The sequence below is a fragment of the Catharus ustulatus genome, chromosome 6 (genome assembly GCF_009819885.2).
Source record: "Catharus ustulatus isolate bCatUst1 chromosome 6, bCatUst1.pri.v2, whole genome shotgun sequence".
Lineage (NCBI taxonomy): Eukaryota > Metazoa > Chordata > Aves > Passeriformes > Turdidae > Catharus > Catharus ustulatus.
Genome location: NC_046226.1, coordinates 4,869,059 through 4,888,194, shown reverse-complemented (window position 1 = coordinate 4,888,194; position 19,136 = coordinate 4,869,059). Strand labels below are relative to the sequence as shown.

General features: G+C 39.9%; 1 protein-coding gene across 2 annotated transcripts in view; it reads right to left on the bottom strand.

The window, feature by feature from the left end:
• Positions 1 to 19,136, bottom strand: part of KIAA0586 (KIAA0586 ortholog) — an 87,002-nt gene that overhangs the window by 16,866 nt on the left and 51,000 nt on the right. Inside the window, exons 26-30 of one of the 2 annotated variants that reach the window (XM_033062304.1) lie at positions 18,086 to 18,162; positions 16,361 to 16,495; positions 14,591 to 14,771; positions 11,188 to 11,327; positions 7,636 to 7,723 (exon numbers count right to left, since the gene is read on the bottom strand). In XM_033062304.1, the coding sequence (XP_032918195.1) occupies positions 7,636 to 7,723; positions 11,188 to 11,327; positions 14,591 to 14,771; positions 16,361 to 16,495; positions 18,086 to 18,162 (621 nt within the window). The remainder of the gene's footprint in view (positions 1 to 7,635; positions 7,724 to 11,187; positions 11,328 to 14,590; positions 14,772 to 16,360; positions 16,496 to 18,085; positions 18,163 to 19,136) is intronic. The other variant, XM_033062303.1, reaches the window with a different exon arrangement.

Sequence of the window (19,136 nt, the reverse complement as noted above, 5' to 3'; positions counted from 1 at the left end):
ACCTGGGACACTTCCAGGGATGGGCAACCACAGGTGGGCAACCTGTGCCAGAGCCTCCCCACCCTCACAGCAAAAAATCTCTTCTTCACATCTAATCCAAACCTGACTCTTTTCCATGTTAAATCATTGTCCCTCATTCTGTCACTCTCTACCTGAATAAAAAATTCCATTTCCCTCCTTTTTATGATCTCTTTTAGGCACTGGAAGTCCACAGTGAGATGTCCCTGGAGTCCTGTCTTCTCCAGGCTGAACAATCCCAGCTCTCCCAGCCTCCCTCCACAGCAGAGGTGCTCCCACCCTCTGGTCACATCTTGTTGACACACTGAGGCACATCCTTTACAACTACCAGGAATCCCAATTTACACTCTTTTACCACCACTGCTAACAAATAGGCACGTGAATTAAACTGGTACAAGACCACAAAAAATCGAATGCCTCTTCACAATGTTATGACAGCAGATGATGTGCAAAGGGACTCAACTCAATTCTACATCTTCAAGTGAGCAACAGGTTCAGGAGAGACTGTTCTGATCCTTTTCCACATCCCACCACAACACACAGGCCACAGAACAGCTAAGCATGCTTACTTTCTACTTGCACATCAGTTCTTTCTTGTTAAACCATGGGCTCAGAGCTGTGGAACCACTAATTTGTGAGAAACTTCTCCCTCCAGAGAAGAACTAACTGGAAACAGCCCTGGGGCTGATGTAAGCATTAAGTACATGGGGAGTCTCTGTCCTTAGGTGGCTTGCCCAAGCCCATTAATTTTTTGTGTGGGTCCCCCATTTATATAAGCAATGTTTGCATGAAAGGGGAAAGCAGGTCAGCCTAGTCAGCTTGCCACCATCTGCTTTTATTCAGAGTTGCTCAAGATCAGTGCCAGTGGGACCAGTGCCCATTAAAGGGGTTTATTGTGTGTGTTTATTTTTTGCTCTTTACAATGAAGGCAACAGCAATTACTGTAAGTTTGTAAAAGTGCATACAAATCATAATCCTCAACACAAAGCTGCTTCAGTCAGATCCCAGCATGTTTACAAATCCTAGACAGGCTGTGAGAAAGGCAGTCCTGGCACAACAATTTCCATAGACTGGGGAGGAGTGTGGTGGTGTCCAGGAGATCAGAGACTTGTATTTAATAGTTGATATCAAGACCATCCCCTCTTTGCAATCCACAGCAACTCCAGCTGATTCACCACCACATGAGAATCTCTGACAAAAGAAAAAGCCTCACATTGGAGCTTGACCCCCAGCCAGGCTGACAATAGATGGATTTATAAAACTAAAACTGGAACTGGTGAGAGATCAAAGGTAGGCTGCCAAAGTGGAAATAGCAATTTACAGCTCTCAGCTAGTACATTCCAACTGCTAAGAGTGCATGTGCAGCAGCAAGAGGAACCCTTTCTTCAGGGAGAATTCTGCCTAGGATGGACCTGGCCACCAGAGACACAAGCTACCAAAACCCCTGAAATGAAACAGAATTTCAAAAAACCCAAATAATTAAACAGCTGTAAAAAACCCAACCCTAACTGGTAAAAAGGGTGGGAAAAAAAGGGGAAAATATAGAGAATTCTAGTAGTAGAACTGCACTGCTTTGGTTCCAGGTTGTCACAAGTGTTTGAAAAGTAAATGTGATTATGGATAATTTCTTAAAAAATAAATTCCAATTAATTTGGATGTAAAATCCTTTACATTTTTATGATATACTTCAGAACAGAAGATCCTCTGAACTTTCTGGTGTCTGGTTGATGTGATGTAGGCACCACATGATGACATTTTCAGGTAAAAAGGGTATAAAGTGATACAGGGGGAATAGCCTTAAGCTAAAGGAGGGTAGATTAAGGTTAGATATTAGGATGAAACTTTTTTATTATATAGGTGAGGAGGTCCTGGCACAGGCTGTGGCTGCCCCTGGATCCTGGAAGTGTCCAAGGCCAGGTTGGATGGGATTGGAGCACCCTGGGATAGTGGAAGGAGTCCCTGCCATGGCAGGGGGTGGAACTGGATGAGCTCTAAGATCCCTTCCAACCCAGATCTGTGATTCCATGATTTGATGAAAAAGGACAAACTCCAAACATACACTGGGTGCTTTGTGCAGCAGTGCCAAAAGTTTTCAGCTTATCTGCATGAAAAGGGGACTGGTCCCTCAATATTTTCACTTTACAGCCCCCAAATATGACTGAAGTACCAGGTTTAATTAGGCACTGCCCTGAAGTTTAACTTGTGATCTATAAAGTTAGAGGGATGCCACAGGTCACTGGATTACATCACCTGGAATCCTTTAAAATCTAGGCTTAAAGAGGGACTCAGATGAGATTTTGGAATATTTACTTTTGAGCCTCAGAAAATTTGAATAAAGACAAGCAAAACATCTAAATATTTGACAGTCTCCATAGAAAGTAATGCTTTCAGTAGTGATCATGTCACTTTGCAGGTTTTTCTTTCCCTTTCTGCACAAAAATCCCACCTGGTGCTGGAATTTCACTGAAAATCCCTGCTGCTGTGTTCAGTCCAGAGGAGGGGTTTGCTACAGGAACACACCCTGAAATTCAGCAAAATAAATGTATTTAAACATGAAGATCTTCTCAAAAGGGAGGTTTTATTCTTTTTACTGTGTGAAAAGTGCAAAAAGGTTCCCTCCAGAGATCACCCAAACACACACCCCAGGATTCCCCTGAGGGCTGCACGAGGGAGGTGTGAGGATGCAGAAAACTGGAGATTTTGTGATGGCTGTAAAGCACCATCAGGCACCAAGGGAAGGCTAAAAATGAAAATTTTCACAAGGTCACAGCAATGTCACTGCAGCAGACAGAGCTGTGACACTTAAGGATGGCTGCAGGAAGAGAAGAATGAACTCTCAGCTTCTTAGGAGTTGAAGGAAATTGCCAAGTGATCTGTAGGGAAAGGATTGGGCAATAAATGGTGTGGAACTGGCTCCAGAGAACACAGCTCTCAGCAGGAAAGCCTCAGGCTGCAGGGCAAGGAGACACTGCTTGGTACAGTTTTCTTCAAGTATAAACTCTGTTGTTTTTGGGTTTTTTTGTTTTGTTTTTTTTAATTTCTCAATCTGACCACTTTTATTTTGAAAAAATCAAATTGCATTCAAATGGAATCCAAAAAAACAAACAAGAATTGTGCTTCACATGCTTGTAGTTACTGCTCTTCACACCTTCAGGACAAGTGAGGGGAAAAAAATGACAGGTGTATGAGACCAGAGGACCATTTCCCAGGAAGAAATCTTTTGGGAATGGCCACAAAGATGTGCACAGTCCCATGAAACCCACAGCAATTGCTGTTGTTTGGTTCCTCATGAGTCAAACCTGAAGCAGCAGAACACATCATCCACAGTGACAAATTCACACAAGACTTTGCCTTAAGCTGTGAAAAATCCAACTCCTGGTTTAACATTTTGTCTGAAAAACAACTGAAGTAACTCAGTGGGAAAAGAAGCAGCCACAGATATAAATGACACTTGTTAAGAGATAAATAATATTTACAAAAGCCAAGGTATTAAAAGCTCCTGTTACAAATGTACTATAACACAGCTAAATATTTACTTACAGGAATTCACAGTAGAAACTCTCCAGTGTGGCTACTGAGGATTTTATGTGGGATATTCAAAATGCAAACTTAATTACTAACAAGCATGTTTTCTATTGTGAAACTCCTATGGACATGTGCAGAATAAACAAAACCTCCTTGAGAATTGGCACTCTAAACTGGCAAACTGAACTTGGAGCACCTAAAAGCTGATGACTACTCACAGAAAAGACAGAGCTTCTGTGGGAAATGCAGCCTTGCATTTCCTGACTTGCCCAAATGTAAAATGCATTAAATGAGTGATGTCAATGAGCCACCTGATAGCACAGAGAGGTAACTGGATAGGAAAACCAGAGGAAAAATAGATCAGAAATATCCCTGGAAGAGTTCAAGGCTTACAGCAACTTGGAACAGTGCAAGTGTCCCTGCCCATGGCAGAGGGTGGAACTAAATCATCTCTAAGGTCCTTTACAGCCCACACCACTCTGTGAGTCTGTAATGAGAATTCTGAAGAAGCACTGAAAAAAACTTACATGAAACATTTGCCTGCAAAATGTTTAATTCCAGCTAAATTATTTCATTCCTCTTCTCTCAGAAATCAGGCAAATTCAAGGAGCAATAACAGGCTACACAAACTATTTCAGCCTCTCAGGTCATGGTGGCTCTCCCTGCAGTGTGGAAGAAGAGCTCTGGTTTGCTTCACTGGTTTCTATATCCAGGGTGCTGTGGAGAGTGTTTGGCAAAAGCCTTCAGTGAAATTCAGGCCAAAAAAAGAAACAGCAGGATATTAAGGGAAAAGAAAGCTTTCAGTAGAATAGTCATTGGGTTTTACCAAAACAGTTCCAGTTCTAAGAAAAAAAAAAAAGACCTTTAGCCTTATCCTAATCTTCTTCCTTCCTTGAAGCATCTGTTACAGATTTGCCTCATGCCACAATAGTTTTAAGAAAAAATAACCCAAAACCTAACTCAGAGCAATTCCTGGCTGAAGTAAGACAAAGAAGTATTTAGTTATAGCCATATTTTTAGCATTACAGCTTTCAATACAGCCTAATGTCAATGTTAACAGAGAAGTAGCCCATTTTCAATACTGAACAAGGACTATGGAATTTTTGGTTTTATACAGATTGTTTTAAGGGCTTCTTGTCATCTTATTCATTTATTGCACAGATCATCTCCTCCCACAAGCAGTTGTGCAATCTCTCTGTGGCAACAAAGCCAATTGCTCAGTGTCCCAATATTCCTTTCCCATGTATTTACACTGCCTGAACAGAACTCACTAGCTGGAGATAAAAAGGAATTGCTATCATCAAGTTGTGCTCTCTAGGTCACATTTTGAGAGTCTATGCTGCAGGAAAATAATTAAGTGAAGATGCATCTACCTCTGAGCTGCTCATATTAAAGTTTAAAAATGCTCTGCACTCAAGCATTGCCACCTGTTCTTTCATTTTAATTTTAAAAAATTCTGAATCCCTTTAATGCAAGCCTGAAAATGCTTAAATTCTGGAAATATGAGCATTCACCAACCACAACAATTACTATCCTATTAAATTCATGAAGATATATGAAAGAATGGTCCAAAGATTAAAGGGTTTTATAAAGCCAAAAATATATATGCATGTATATTATGCAGTACAACTCTATGTTTTCAAACCACTGTCTCCACTGTGTCTAGAAAAGGCACACATTTCAATTAATAATACATCCAGCCTTGATTTTCAGTTGTAACTTTTCAGGAGACTTTACCCTTTCAGGCATGATATTGTAGCAGTCCTGAACTTCAACTTTCATTAGGAGCCATCAATCAACTTTCTTTCAGTAAAAACACATGTTCACTGCAGACCACAGACATTTTTCAACAACAAAAGAAAGCTCTAATGTGTGTGTATATGTTTATGGCCACTGAAAGATGAATCAAAGCTTGTCATGTACTTATCAATTAAATAAAAATGATTTTTTAACATCCAGCTTGAAGTCCAAAACAATTTTCCTTTTCTCCCAACGCTGTGAATTCACACTTCATCTCAGGGCTTTGGATTTCCTAAACTCTAACACCAATCCAACCACTTACCCTTTAAACTCTGCAAAAGTACCTAAATGGTCCTGCCTGCAGAATGCTTCTCCATTTCCAGGCCAGCATTCCTTGTCCTTTGCTATCCAGGGAAGGCCAGCATCAGACATGAAGCTTTTATAAACAAGGTGCTTTGAACTTACAGTAACAGATGTGCTTCATTTCAAAATGTTGTATTTACTTAAACCCATGTACACTTATCATGTTGCAAGCCTTCCTTTTTCTTTCAAATGCTTCTTATTAATTTTTACCCTCAACTTTTGGCCTGATTAAGGTCTCTGTGGTGAAGCTTAGAGAGAGAAGACATTCTGGTTAAAAGTGACAGGCAGTTGTTTCCATTCCTAATCCTTGAGATTTTTATTGGCTTATTAAATATGTATACTTCGAATGAGATTTCAATTATCCTGGTATATAAATCATCCTTTTTTTTTTGTTCCTTTCAAAGAAAATTGACTACTGCCATCTCCTGGTCACATGTTTTCAGCTGACAGACACAGCTGGACCATGCCCAAATTCCTTGTGTTACAGATAAATGCAGAGGTAAAAATAGGTAAACACAGACCTGCACTAAGTTGTGCCACTTCAGCTCTGAAAGCTTTTCCACTAATTATCCAAAGATAATTTTTACATTATTCATAACTTTCTTCATATGCAAACCACGGTTTTGAAATTAGGTTCCAAGTCCCAAGACCAATAACATTGGCCTGGGGCTTTTCTTACCACTTATAAATATTTGAAGCAAAATAATTCCCTCAGAATTCGATGAGATGTTTTTAAAAAAATTAAATGGAAGAAGTTCAAAGAATTATTTTTAAAAGGGCTTGAAGGAAGAATTTCTCTGTGCTAGGGTGGAGCAATTATAATTGCATATATTGTAGACAAGCAGGTTTTTAGATTCTTGTTCTTAGAATGTAAGATTAAAACTGCTACACATCTCACTGTAGCACCTCCACAAACTTCTTATCTGCTAAAACAATTACCCATGGCAGTCATGTGCACAGTTTATGCTATTCCAACACTGACTTGAGCTACAATAAACAAAAGAGATTCTCTCCCTTTCATCATCCTGAACACCTTTACAAACACTGTTAAGCAACCTCCAAAAATAGCAGAGATAATGCTTAGTGTCCTTCAGAAAAGAAAATTATTATCTGTTACACACCACCTTGAAGCCCATCTCAAACCAGGTCATTTTAGTATTGAAAATATCTTTTATTCCCACATTTGCATGATCTTAACTCCACATTATCTTCCAGTTCTCCTGCAGCACTCCTGTGTTTTCTCAAGCGTAGGAGCCACTCCCTTTATCACACCATTATGAACATCTCGTTTGCTGAACAGCACTCTACAAAGCAATTAAGATTCAGTTGACTACAGAAAAATGCACGTTGCAATGCTCTTGGCAAATCCAAATTTAAATAAATACTTAATTGCCAACATTCTCATGACTTCCATACAGATAGGTTTCACAGAGCCATAGAATGGTTTGGGTTGGAAGGGAACTTAGAGCTCATTCAGGGAGCTCCCATGGGCAGGGATTGATTCCATTATCCCAGGGGGCTCCAAGCCCTGTCCAACCTGGCCTTGGACACTTCCAGGGATAGGGAAGTCACAGCTTCTCTGGGCACCCTGTGTCAGGGCCTCCCCACCCTCACAAGGAAGAATTTCTTCCCAATATCCCATCCAACCCTGCCCTCTGGCAGTGGGAAGCCACTGCCCATTGTCCTGCCATTCCACCCCTTGTCCAAAGTCCCTCTCCAGATCTCTTGGAGCCCACTTAGCTCTGGAAGGGACTCTGAGAAGTTTCCCTGGAGCCTTCTCTTCTCCAGAATTTCCCATCCTTCCAGTGCACCCCAACAGTAAGATAACAATTACACATACAGCCATAACCTTGTACACAGAAATGGTTGGAAATGCTGTAGTGATGAAAACCAAACTTTAAAAAATCAGCACTGTTATGTCAGTACACAACAATATTTAGAAGTGATGTGCTTAACTGAGAGAACTCTGCATATTGACATTGATTTTACCTTCTGGTTGCATCTCCTCAGATTTCCTTCTCACAAAGATAACCTGAGGTCTCCCAGTCTCAATGTGTGCAGCACTGTGGTTTTCCTCCTAGGTATCAAACATTAAAATCACATTACAAATCTCACTTTTGATGTAAAAGCACAGCAAGATTACATTCAGCCTCAAGAAACATCCAAAGAAGTTTTTAAAGATTCATTAAACGTGTGCACTTGTCCTCCCTACATCTGACTTGAAGAGAATTCAGCTCTGAATTAGCCTATTACAGCAATTCCCTCTAGACAAACATCCTGGGAACAGCAGGAATGGATGGAAAAGTGCCATTTAGACCTGAAGACACAGGAGATTTTCAATTTTTACTCAAAGCATGTAGTGGAAAGAACATAAAATTTCCCTGGATATCTCCCTAGGTATTGCCCTCCTGACTAACAAGAGAAAGACAAAAGAGAAAAGAAATATAAAAATTTCAGCACATGCATTGGAAAACCCAGACCAAATCTAACATTTATTTCCTTGGCCATGTTTTTAGAACTGGTTGCTCCAAGCCCCACCCAGTCTGGTCTTGGACACTTCCAGGGATGGGGCAGCCACAGCTCCTCTGGGCACCCTGTGCCAGGGCCTCACACCCTCACAGGGAAGAATTTCTTCCTTATCTCTAATCTAACCTTATCCTCTAGCAGTTTAAAATCACTGTCCCTTGTGTGCCTATCTGGAAGGCTTAAGCTTTCTCTTAAGACAGACAAATTTAAAGCAGATAAGATGAGAAAGATTTGAGATTAATTTCTGAGTGGAAGGTCTCATGGAAATGTGAGTGAAGGACACCAAAATATAAAATGAACATTAAATGTCAGCAGCACAACAGTTCTCATGGGTCCATCTGAAGTGGGTTTTTTTTCCTCTTGGATTTATAATAAAGCAAAACTCAGTTTAAACTGAACTGAGCTGCAAACAGAAGTTGAGAGCTAACACAGATTCATAACCTACAATTATGCAGTCTTGAAGATTAAAAACCCATGTCTTTGGAAATACAAAAAAATGAAATACCAAAGTGACAATCCCACTTGAAAAATGTGGATTGTATAAAAACATCCATACTTATAAAAGAATATTATGAAAATATTTTGCAACCAAGTGATTTTCTAAGATTTTAACAACGCATTTGGGACTTCAAATTATTTAGATTTACCATCTCTGGAATGTGTAGCCACGCAAATATGACTTCAATGTTCCTGTCCCTCCCATGATCAAAATGATTTATTTAGAATAGGAAGAGCCCAGCTTCCTCCAAGTCATTCTCTTGTTCTTAGAGCTAAGAACATGGGGGCAAAATGGCCACAAATAACAGTCAATTCCTGTATTGTTGCACAAGAATGGACAGGAGAGGTCAAAGTAAAGATGCCTTTAGTCTGACTTTCTGTCTAACAGTGGCTAAAAGCATATATAAATCTCAGAACAAAACAAAAAAAAAATCTAATGCCAGAAATGGAGGAGCAGCCAAGGAATTTGGGTAGATAAGAAAATTCCTGTGTGACTTAAGCCATTTGTTTTGGACTGAGTGACCACACAGACTTCATGACTAAAAGGCATTTGTTAGTGCCCTGTGTGAAAACTCAGTGAGAACCTGACCCACACAGCAGTGCCAGAGAGCAAACAAGGCTGGCAGCTCCACATCCCTGCACCAGGATCCTGCTGACACAGGCTGCAGAAACCCCCCAGGCTGTGCCATCACCTCCCAAGCCAAGGCCCAGCAGGACACATCTGAAACCCTGCATTTCCTCAGGTCTCTCAGCAAAGTCTGCTCCTAAATAGATTTGTCTCCTGGCTTTGTATGGAGGTGGTACAGTTTCATTTCAAGGAAGGCAAACACTGTCTGGAGATGAAGAACAAGATGTGAGAGTCAGTGACTAACTTGTGAGGAAATCCTTCACAAAGTCTGAAGTGATTACAGCCTTAAACACTGCACAGAATGAATGAATCATCCTGAAAGCCTCAGTACCTCTTGCTCTCTTTGCTGGTGTGATGTTACCAGAAAATCTGTCTCCTGCAGGCAGTGACAAGGCAGATCCAATGGCACACAGATGCCATCCTTAATTAAAGCAGGGAAAGTTCATCCTTGTCACAAGGTAGGTAAATGCTGTCACAACAAGCTTTCCAATCACCTGGTACAGGGATCATTTTTTAATGTCAGAGAAGGATGTACAGATCTAGTAGAGGATCTTACAGAATATGGCTTACCCACAGTAAACATCTCTCCTGGATGGGGCAATCATTTATAATCACCTCATGGAAAAGATAGAAAGTTATCCTGTGAGAAAGTGACTTAGAGGCTTAAATCAGGAATAACCACACTCAGGAAAAAAACAAAACCACACAGAGTTCTGGGGTTTGGTTGTGTGGTTTGAAGGGAGGGTGAGTTTTACATGCTAGCAGGCAAAAAAAATAAAAAGCCACACTGAGGGTTCAGATGCAAGCAAAAATTTCTAAAGATAAGATAATGTACAACAACCTACAGATAAAAGATAAGATAATATACAACTATCTGTATCATTTCTGTTAAAGACACATGTGTTACCCTCTCTGTCCCCATTACTTTTGGCCAGAATCCACTTTTGCCTGTGAACAGGAATTCCAAAAAAGTTTGTTCTGGTGAGTTCAAAGCAAAACAGGTGTAACATTAAAAATCTTCTCTGGAGATGCAACACATCACTTCAGGTGATGAATTTAAGAACTGCTCAGACACCAATGGCACAATACACATCAAGGCTCAAAAACATCCACCCAAAGGCAGTTCAATGCAAGATTATTTTTAATACAAATAAAATATCAAATACAGAAAAAACATCAGGGAAGGACAGAATTTATCCATGTACACAGCAACTGTGGTAAGTATGTAAGTTTTTCAAACACACTGTGAAGCCTCATATATTAGAGAGCAGCCTGCCACCTCATTTTTAGCTTTTGCCATTTGCTATTTGAATTTAGTTAGCAAGTGAACCATCATCTCTAGGTAACAGCACATACTAATAAAGGAGCAAAAAATTAACTGTTGAGGTTTGAAGCAGAGATCAATAGGATGTGCCTCTACCTTTAAGTGCTCTGAGGTTCATCATCCTCACTGCCTTTCCAACCCTGCCCCTACCAGGAGAAATGAAGCTCCTGGAATGCTGAGTGGTGACAACTCATGAGGCCAAATCTCTGTGGTCACTTCCTCAGCCATATATCCAGGGGATTATCCTGCATTTGAAGGACTGTGCCCTAAAACATGGCAATGCCTCAATGAATGTTGTATAGGATTCTGTGAGATCTGTGAGGCTGTGAGGAAGTGCAGAAAAGATAAAAAAGAAGGTCAGAGCTTTAAAGAAGGGATACTGTAAGGATTTGTCACAGGAAACACAATCACCTTTACTGCACACATGCAGCTTCTCAGCTGAGTGAGTCACTTTAAATGCACCAGTAATGTGGGGTCAGGCAGGACAGTAAAACAGGGACATTTATTTTCTCAGGTTTTAGTTTGCTTTTTCTGACCAGGCACAGGAAAAATCCTTTCAGCTCACCTGGGACAGATCTTCTGGGAGTGGTGTCATTCTGCAGCTTGGCTGGGCTGCTGGCAGAACAGGATTTGAACTTGGCTGTGACTCCAGTTCAGCCAAAAGCATTGGGCTAGGACTTGTATCTGCATCTCCAAGAACGTCTGCTGAGAGAAAAAAATTCCTTCATGAGCTGCAGCAATAATCTGGTCAACTTATGTGGCAGAATGTGCAGCCTTTTAAACTTCCAACAGTGGGACAAGCAATGTTAAAGAGAATTATTTCCTCCTTACGTGGCTTATTGTATACCCCTTAAATTGCTCTTATGGGGATAAAAATGAAATAAGAAATACATGTCTGTGGAAATTGAAAAAATAAATCAGCTTTATCATCTGTAGATTTCTAATGTGGCAGCATCTGAGAAAGCTTCAGAGTTGTGCAGTTCATCATACCATTATATGCTTAATGAGCTTTATCACACTTACTGGAAAGAAATTGGAAAAGCTTCTTTATTAAATGTTTCACTCCTGTATGAACTAAAAGAAACCTGTATATAGTCTCTTTTAAAGGGATAATTTGCTCTCTAATCCAACATTTATCATGGTTTTGCAGCCTGCAAGTGTGTAAAACATTTTTATGAAAAATGTACTGACAGCTCATGAACTAACTTTAGCCTTCTGCTATCATACAGAGCCAAAGAATGAATTTTAAGCCTAATTAACTATAATCATTGCTTAATTAACTGTAATTATTGTTCACTTTAAGACTGCATGTGCCACATTTCATTTGCATGTTGGTTTTATATCCTTAAAGCACTGAAAACAAGGATTTATAACTCACTGATCATCAACATGCTGCTATTTACCTACATGAGCAACACCTGCTCCATCCTAAAAATGGACATTGTGTTTCCATAATACAAATAAAAACTGGTCACTAAACTGAAAACAGCCCACAGACACACAATCCCCAAAATTCTTACAGACACCTCTGTGAGTGACTCATTCTGACAGAGGAACTGAGTATCCACTGCAAGGTTTCATGCGCAGAGATGCAAACCCTGAAATATGTGAAGTGTGACACCCATGGGTGTAACTATTATTTAGTATTAGCCCTGAAAATAATTATAAACTAAAATGATGGACCTGCATTGGAGCTGTTGTGGCTATCAGGAAATAATTGATTTGGACAAGCAATCACATCCCAGGAGAGAGAGAAAAAAGGTTTGGAAGGAAAGTGGAAACAATCACAGACCATTCCTTCCATCCTTCACCCGACCCTCCCTCCAAACTCAGATTGTTTTCTATTCAATGCTGAGTTCTCTAACAAAAGGACTTAGAAACAAAGATTTCTGCTCCTCCTTGATATGAAAACAACTCTTGTCTTGAAAGCAGATCCAAGCTTTTATACAATGCTGTTTCCTTAGCAATGCAACAAATTTCTGTGCTGTGTTCAGAGGTGGGGAGGGAGGGAAGTTAAATGAAAAATCATCAGAATGCAACAGAACTCAGTCTGGGATTATAAAGATTATGTAAAAGCACAGGGCATTCCCCTATGGTAGGTAGTCCAGGGCACTGTACACTGTAATAAAAACACTACAAGATTTAGAGATGAGCTTAACAATCAGTACAGAAACACACTGCTGGTGGATTATCACATGCAGGAGCTGGTTTGGAAAGGGTTAAGATATTTACAGGACAGACAGAGGTCATCCCAAATTAAACTAAATAAATCCAAAAATTTCTTTTTAAAGATACAAGGAGATACAACCCTGTTGTGCCAGATAGAGCCATGGACAGTCTGGGTAAGGAGGACACAAGGACAGACAGACATAGGGACAGTTCTGCCATTAACAGGAATCTTCCAACCCCAAGGTCCTGAGCACCATTTCAGACTTACAGAACCACAGAAATCCCAGAATGCCAGAAAGATTTGAGTTGGAAGGGACCTTAAAATTCATCCTGTTTCACCCCCCTGTCATGGGCAGGGACACTTTCCACCATCCCAGGCTGCTCCAAGCCCTGTCCAACCTGGCCTTGGACACTTCCAGGGATCCAGGGGCAGCCACAGCTGCTCTCAGGGCCTCACCAGCCTCCCAGGGAAGAATTTTTCACATTTAATCTAAATCTCTCCTCTTTCAGTTAAAACCATTTCCCCTTGTCCTGCACTCTCTGCAGATGATCTGATCACTGATTTATTGCTGCATCACAGTGTCCTTAGTGCTGACTGACCTCTACACAGTCAAACAAGTGACTTGGAGAAATCCCTTATCTCAGGAAACCTCAATTTTCAAACAACCTTCAACAAACTACTTTAAAGCAAAACTTTGACAATATATAAAGTACCAGAACATATTTTCAAGGTTGACACTGGTGTGTAGTTGTCCAAAATGTTAGGTCACAGCTGGTTTAAAAGGTTACTGTGTGACCAGTTCAAATGTTAATCACTTCAAAACCAAGCAAATATTCTACTTTCTCCAAGATTGTTTTTGCCACGTGTTAAACACATTGAAATTTCAATCCACTTCCTACTGGCCAAGGGTTAATAATGTGAGATAAGCTTCTCTTGTCAAATTCATAAATGTGAGAATTAAAAGGACAGAAAACCAGCTGTTTGATCACTTTAATTTACACAACTTTTGATGAATCAGTGCAACCACATTTGTGTTGCAACACTGTGGTAATTATTTCAGTTTAGTTTAAACATATGTAAAACCACAGTCAACAAAATAAAGACTTTCTACATCCTTGCAGCAGGTACATTAAACAATTACAGAAGCACATTTTCAGATAACAACAGAAAACCTGGGATAAAAAATAAGGAAAAGGAAGGATGGACCACTGGTTTCAGCACTACTTTCAACTGAAATAAAATAAATTTCCCTGCTTTAACACAGCAATATATCCCTGCTTTGTACAAGATGTGTGTGCCTGAGCTATCCATCTGGGAAAAAATTCATTTCCATATCATTAGAGGAATATATGGAGCTAAAATATATTGCCATTTATGAGCCACTGCAGCACCACCAGGATGGAGTGATAAAAGCACAGAGGAGCAGTGCTGAGCAAGGGGACAGGAGTAGCTGAAGTGCTGGTGTTAACACTTGTCCAATGGAAACTGCTTCCATCTGTTTCTTAGAACTGAATTTGACATAAAAGAAAAAAATACACACTTTACAAGTTAATTTTTCTATAGGCAAGTGGGCATTTGCCATGATTTTTATTCCAATTGTAGGAAATTGCTAAGAGAGTGAAGACAAGGCTTGAATTAATTCAGTTCTTGAAAGAGGAACACTAATAATTTCACTGTAGGAATTTCCTGTAAATTTTGGATTTTGAATGTATGGTCTGGAATTATTTCAGATTCTGTTAAGGAAAACCCTCAGAATCCACATGACTATTACAGAAAAGGAATAAGAATGCAATTGTACCTCCAATTTGGGTGAGCTGCCCTGGAGATGCAGAACGGAGACCCAGGCGTGCTCTGCTCCCAGAGCTCTGAGCAGATGGATGCTTCATAAAAATGGAATTTCCCATCAGGATTCTCTCCTGTGCTCTGCTCAGCCTTGGTCTCTGACCTTCACTGAGCTCCCCAATGCTGCCATCAGAATCCTGCAGAGAACACCAAAACCACAGCACATATAAAAACCCAGTGTAAGTGTTCCAAACCCAGGCATTGTTTCCTAATTACATTAACCCTGAAAGCATTTATAAACTTCAGTTTATTCTATTTGCTTGGATGAAGAAAACAAGCCCTGGAGATATCATCTAGATTTGAAGTTAAGATCTACATTTATCAGTACTGGACAGAAAAGAAACACTTGCAGCCAAACACTATTTATTTTGTTAGTGGTATCTCAACATGATCAGAACCTAAGTTACATTTTTAGCACATGAAGCCTTTGATATTATAGATTTGGCCACTGTTGACTGCCTGACCTTGAAACATTGGCAGCATCTAAAAGCTATTGACTCTCTGCAATGCATGTCAGATAAAAGCTTCAATTTTCAAGCAGGTTTGGAGAGCACTAAAAATAGGGATGGCTCCCTGGATCCTGACTTTCAAAGCTGCAGGTTAAATCCAGCTTGCTTCCATGCAGGAAAACAGGTGGAATACACTCACACACATGCACAGCATCACTCTAAAGCAATACAGGAACAGCCAGGAGAATGTTGATTCTTCTAAAGGAGAAGGGACACCTGCACACACCTTGCCAGAATCTGGGGGCAGTTTATGAGTGCCCTGTATGGACACACTGAGTGGTCTGTGACTATGGGAAAGGGAAAAAGGCAAATTAGAGCTTCATTTGTAATTGGCAGTGCTGATGAGAAAATGTCACTGCAATTACAGGCAGACTTGGGAGTTAACTCTGTAGAAAGCTTTTCACCAAGTCCAGCCACCATAGCTCATTAGCAAAATAAAGACAGACAAAGGAACAGCCAAGGAGTGAGTGAAGTTGGTAATTATTTAGACTAAACTGACCAAGACAGAAGGAAGAACTTGCATATGCATCAGTAGCATCACAAAAAAAGTAAGATTTGCTGCAAATAAAGGTGATCACAAACCACTGCTGCAGCATTCAAAGTTCATTTTCTTCAAACATTCCTTTAACTATGTCAGTTAGAATGAACACCCAGTCCAAACTGTTATTTTCCAACACAGAAATAACTCAGATGTGTGACAAAAAATTGTGATGCAGATAATTACATTTTTCTGTCTCTTTTTTTTTCTGCCAACTGAATAGAAATTTTTGAGGTTTTGTTCCAAGATCAGTATCAACAGCATGTGCAAAGTACATGTAAACACTTGCTGGGCTGTTCTTCATAGCTCCCAAAAACACTCCTGTGGCTGTTAAATGCAGGGTATTTGTTCTGTTTAACCTTCCACCTGAAGTGACAGGAAATTCCCTGGTACTCCAAGTGACAGGACACACCTGGGACATGGGGACAGTCACACACCTGTTAAACGAGGTACACATGATGTACACTTTGTTTATAACACTGAGACTTCAGGGTTTTTTTAAAGAGTTTTACACAAGAACAAAGCCAACAGAAGTGGGATCACTTGCAGCAGGGAATGAAGTGCATGAAGCTGTTCTACAGCCAAGAGGAAGGATAAGCTTGGGATATTTTATCTACTTTTAAGTAGGAAAGAATCACTTCCAAACTGCTGTTCTGGCAAGCCAAGGACTGCAAGTTACCTCCAAGTGGTCAATTCCTTCTTGTACAAAAACAGGTGCTTGATTTAATTTGTTTAAAAGTGTCAGGACAGGATCCCTGTGACTGCCTTTGGTCATTCTCCTCAGCACCTGCCCTTCACTTGGAGGATCATAATCCTAGAATTAAGAAACAAAAAAATTCTACATAATACATGCTCCAAAACAGGATTTTGTAGGAATTGGAATCATTCTTACTTTAGTTCAACCAAGCTTTTTTTAACAGTAAGTTTCTGCACTGAAAAATTATATCATGAAAATTCAAGCATTTAAAAATAAGCAAACAGATGACACACTTTTATTTTACCCACAGACATGCACATTCTTTATTTCATACAAAAGTCTGCAACACTTAAAGAGGAACAAGCCCCTTCAGGCCTCCAAAGATCAGGGAAACATTTAAATCCTCACACATCCTTTGCTAGCAACAATCTGGCTGCAGAGCTGCTCTCAGCAGCAAGGAATTACCTTCCTCAACCAAACAGCCTGGATTGAGGATGAAGAAATACTAGAAGGAGCTACAATCCAGCTGACAAAGAGAGGAAAGAACCTCTCAGCAGGCCAATGTTCCACTTTAATTTAGGTTCATGTGATATCAGAGTTTTTTAAGGCCAGAGTTTAAGAGAGGAAGTGTGGCAGTCAGAGGAGGCACCTGAAGATCTGCCAGTTCAGGCACAGTGTCACAACTGGGGTGATTGTTTTGGGGGTTCTGTGCAGAGCCAGGAGCTGGACTTGATCATTCTTGTGGGTCCTTTCCAACTGGGGCTGCTCTCTCATGCTATGACTTGAATGAAATCATGGATATTCAATGGGAAGCTATGTACAGATGAGGTGTTCCCATCAATGTGCAGAAATGTGGAGGAAGGATAGGCCAGGAGAAGAGGATTCCTGCTCCAGAAAATTAAACTTGCCTTGTGAGCTTGGAAGGCACCTCTGGAGGTGCCCAACTCAGCCCTTCTTCTAGTGTTTGGGAGAAAAAAACATTTTATGTTTAAACCAAATTTCCTGAACTTCAACCTGTGTGCACTGCCTCTTGTCTTTCACTAGCTCTCTTCTTTCCATCACATATTTACACATTGGTAAGGTCCCCCCAGAGCTTTCTCTTCTCCATAACACCTCCTATAATTTATGTCACAGCTACTATCTTACCAAGAGACTTTACACAAAGTCAGAGGGGGAAAATTCAGGCATTAGAGGAATATCAAGAGAGAAAGGAAATTGAGAATACCTTAAGTTTGGAGGCTTCCAGAACCATAGACTACAGCAGACATTGAATAAGAAACTGTTCTGATATTTTAAATAGGTTTAACTAACTCCAGCCTCAGCTAACCCACTTTAATAATTTAATCACACAAGCAATTAAAAGATGGCTCAAAGCTGCAACAGCTCAGAGCATAGCGATGTTCTATTCTGTTTAAGATGCCTTAAAACTAGAAACAATAAAGAAATGAAAGTGCATAATAGCTATCTCTCACCTACAGAAGTATATAAATCATCCAGCTTTTTTAAAACATAAATTAGTTTGTATAATGTGGTCTTTTTTTCCTTTGGTGTTCTGAAATTCTAACACTCTTTGTGAGTATGCAGTTTAAAAGTGTGAATTAAACAAGTTGATGAGTGAAAATGTTTAAAGCACATCCAATGCAGCAGGATGCCCCAGGTGGAACCTGGAATTATCTCTGATTCTTTATGAAAGAACGAGTTCCTTACCATTTCATTGGCATCTTGGAGAGTACTGGATAAGCTCTCAGTGAAGTTTGGAAGAGACAATCCACCTTCTGCTAAGGCTGAAAAATATTTTATGTTACAACTATTAGAAACATTCAAGTTACATGACAGAAAACCCAAGCCACAAGAAGTGCAACACTGTGCTTTAGTAAATTTGGAAACTCCTACTGCCGGATGTCTATTACAAAGACATATTTTCATATTTCTTTTCATATTCCTTACACTTTGCTATCAATAACAACTTAGTACCACATGGTACTTAAGCAAGACAAGTCCCAATTATTTTCCAAGTTGATCTCATGACAAAAGAGCAGATTGAATCTTTTTTTCTTTAATAAACAGCAGCATTTTGTTCAGCAACGGGAAAAAGAACAACAAGCTCTTGTCAGTCTGCACGAACTGGAAGTTAATGCTTGCAGCTTTAAAGAATAAGAAATAATTCCAATTCTGATTTCCACAGTTGGTTACTGTTGGATCCCAGAAACCTGGGATTTTTGAGCTTTTTGTGCTTTCTGGAGAACACAGCTTGTGACCTGAGACCTTGGAGAAGGCTCCAAATTTGGGTGATGGAGTTAAAATCACAGGTGTGTAGTTAAATAGAAGTGTGTGATTTTGATACCGAAAATAACAAGAAAAGAGCTAATGTAGATATAGCAATAGCAGTAGTTATGCTAAGGCTTAGAAAGCAGCAGTTCACAAGCAGGCCCTGGGAATGTACTAAGAACCACAAACTGATAATTAAAGGATCTAGTAGGGCATGCAGAACACAGCAAAATAAATAATTAAAGGATCTAGTAGGGCATGCAGAACACAGTAAAATAAATAAATGATAAAGGTTAATGTATAATCAATGATAAAGGGTTCTGGTGGTGGGATGACAAGCAAGGGGGATTAAAGGGGGGTAACCTATAGTTTTGAGTAGACAAGCGTGTAGAATTTATGACTTTATAGAAATAATATCTATGAGATTTACGTAACTGTATTGTCTTGAAGAATATATGCTATTGTACTATTGTATGTAAATCACTTTGTA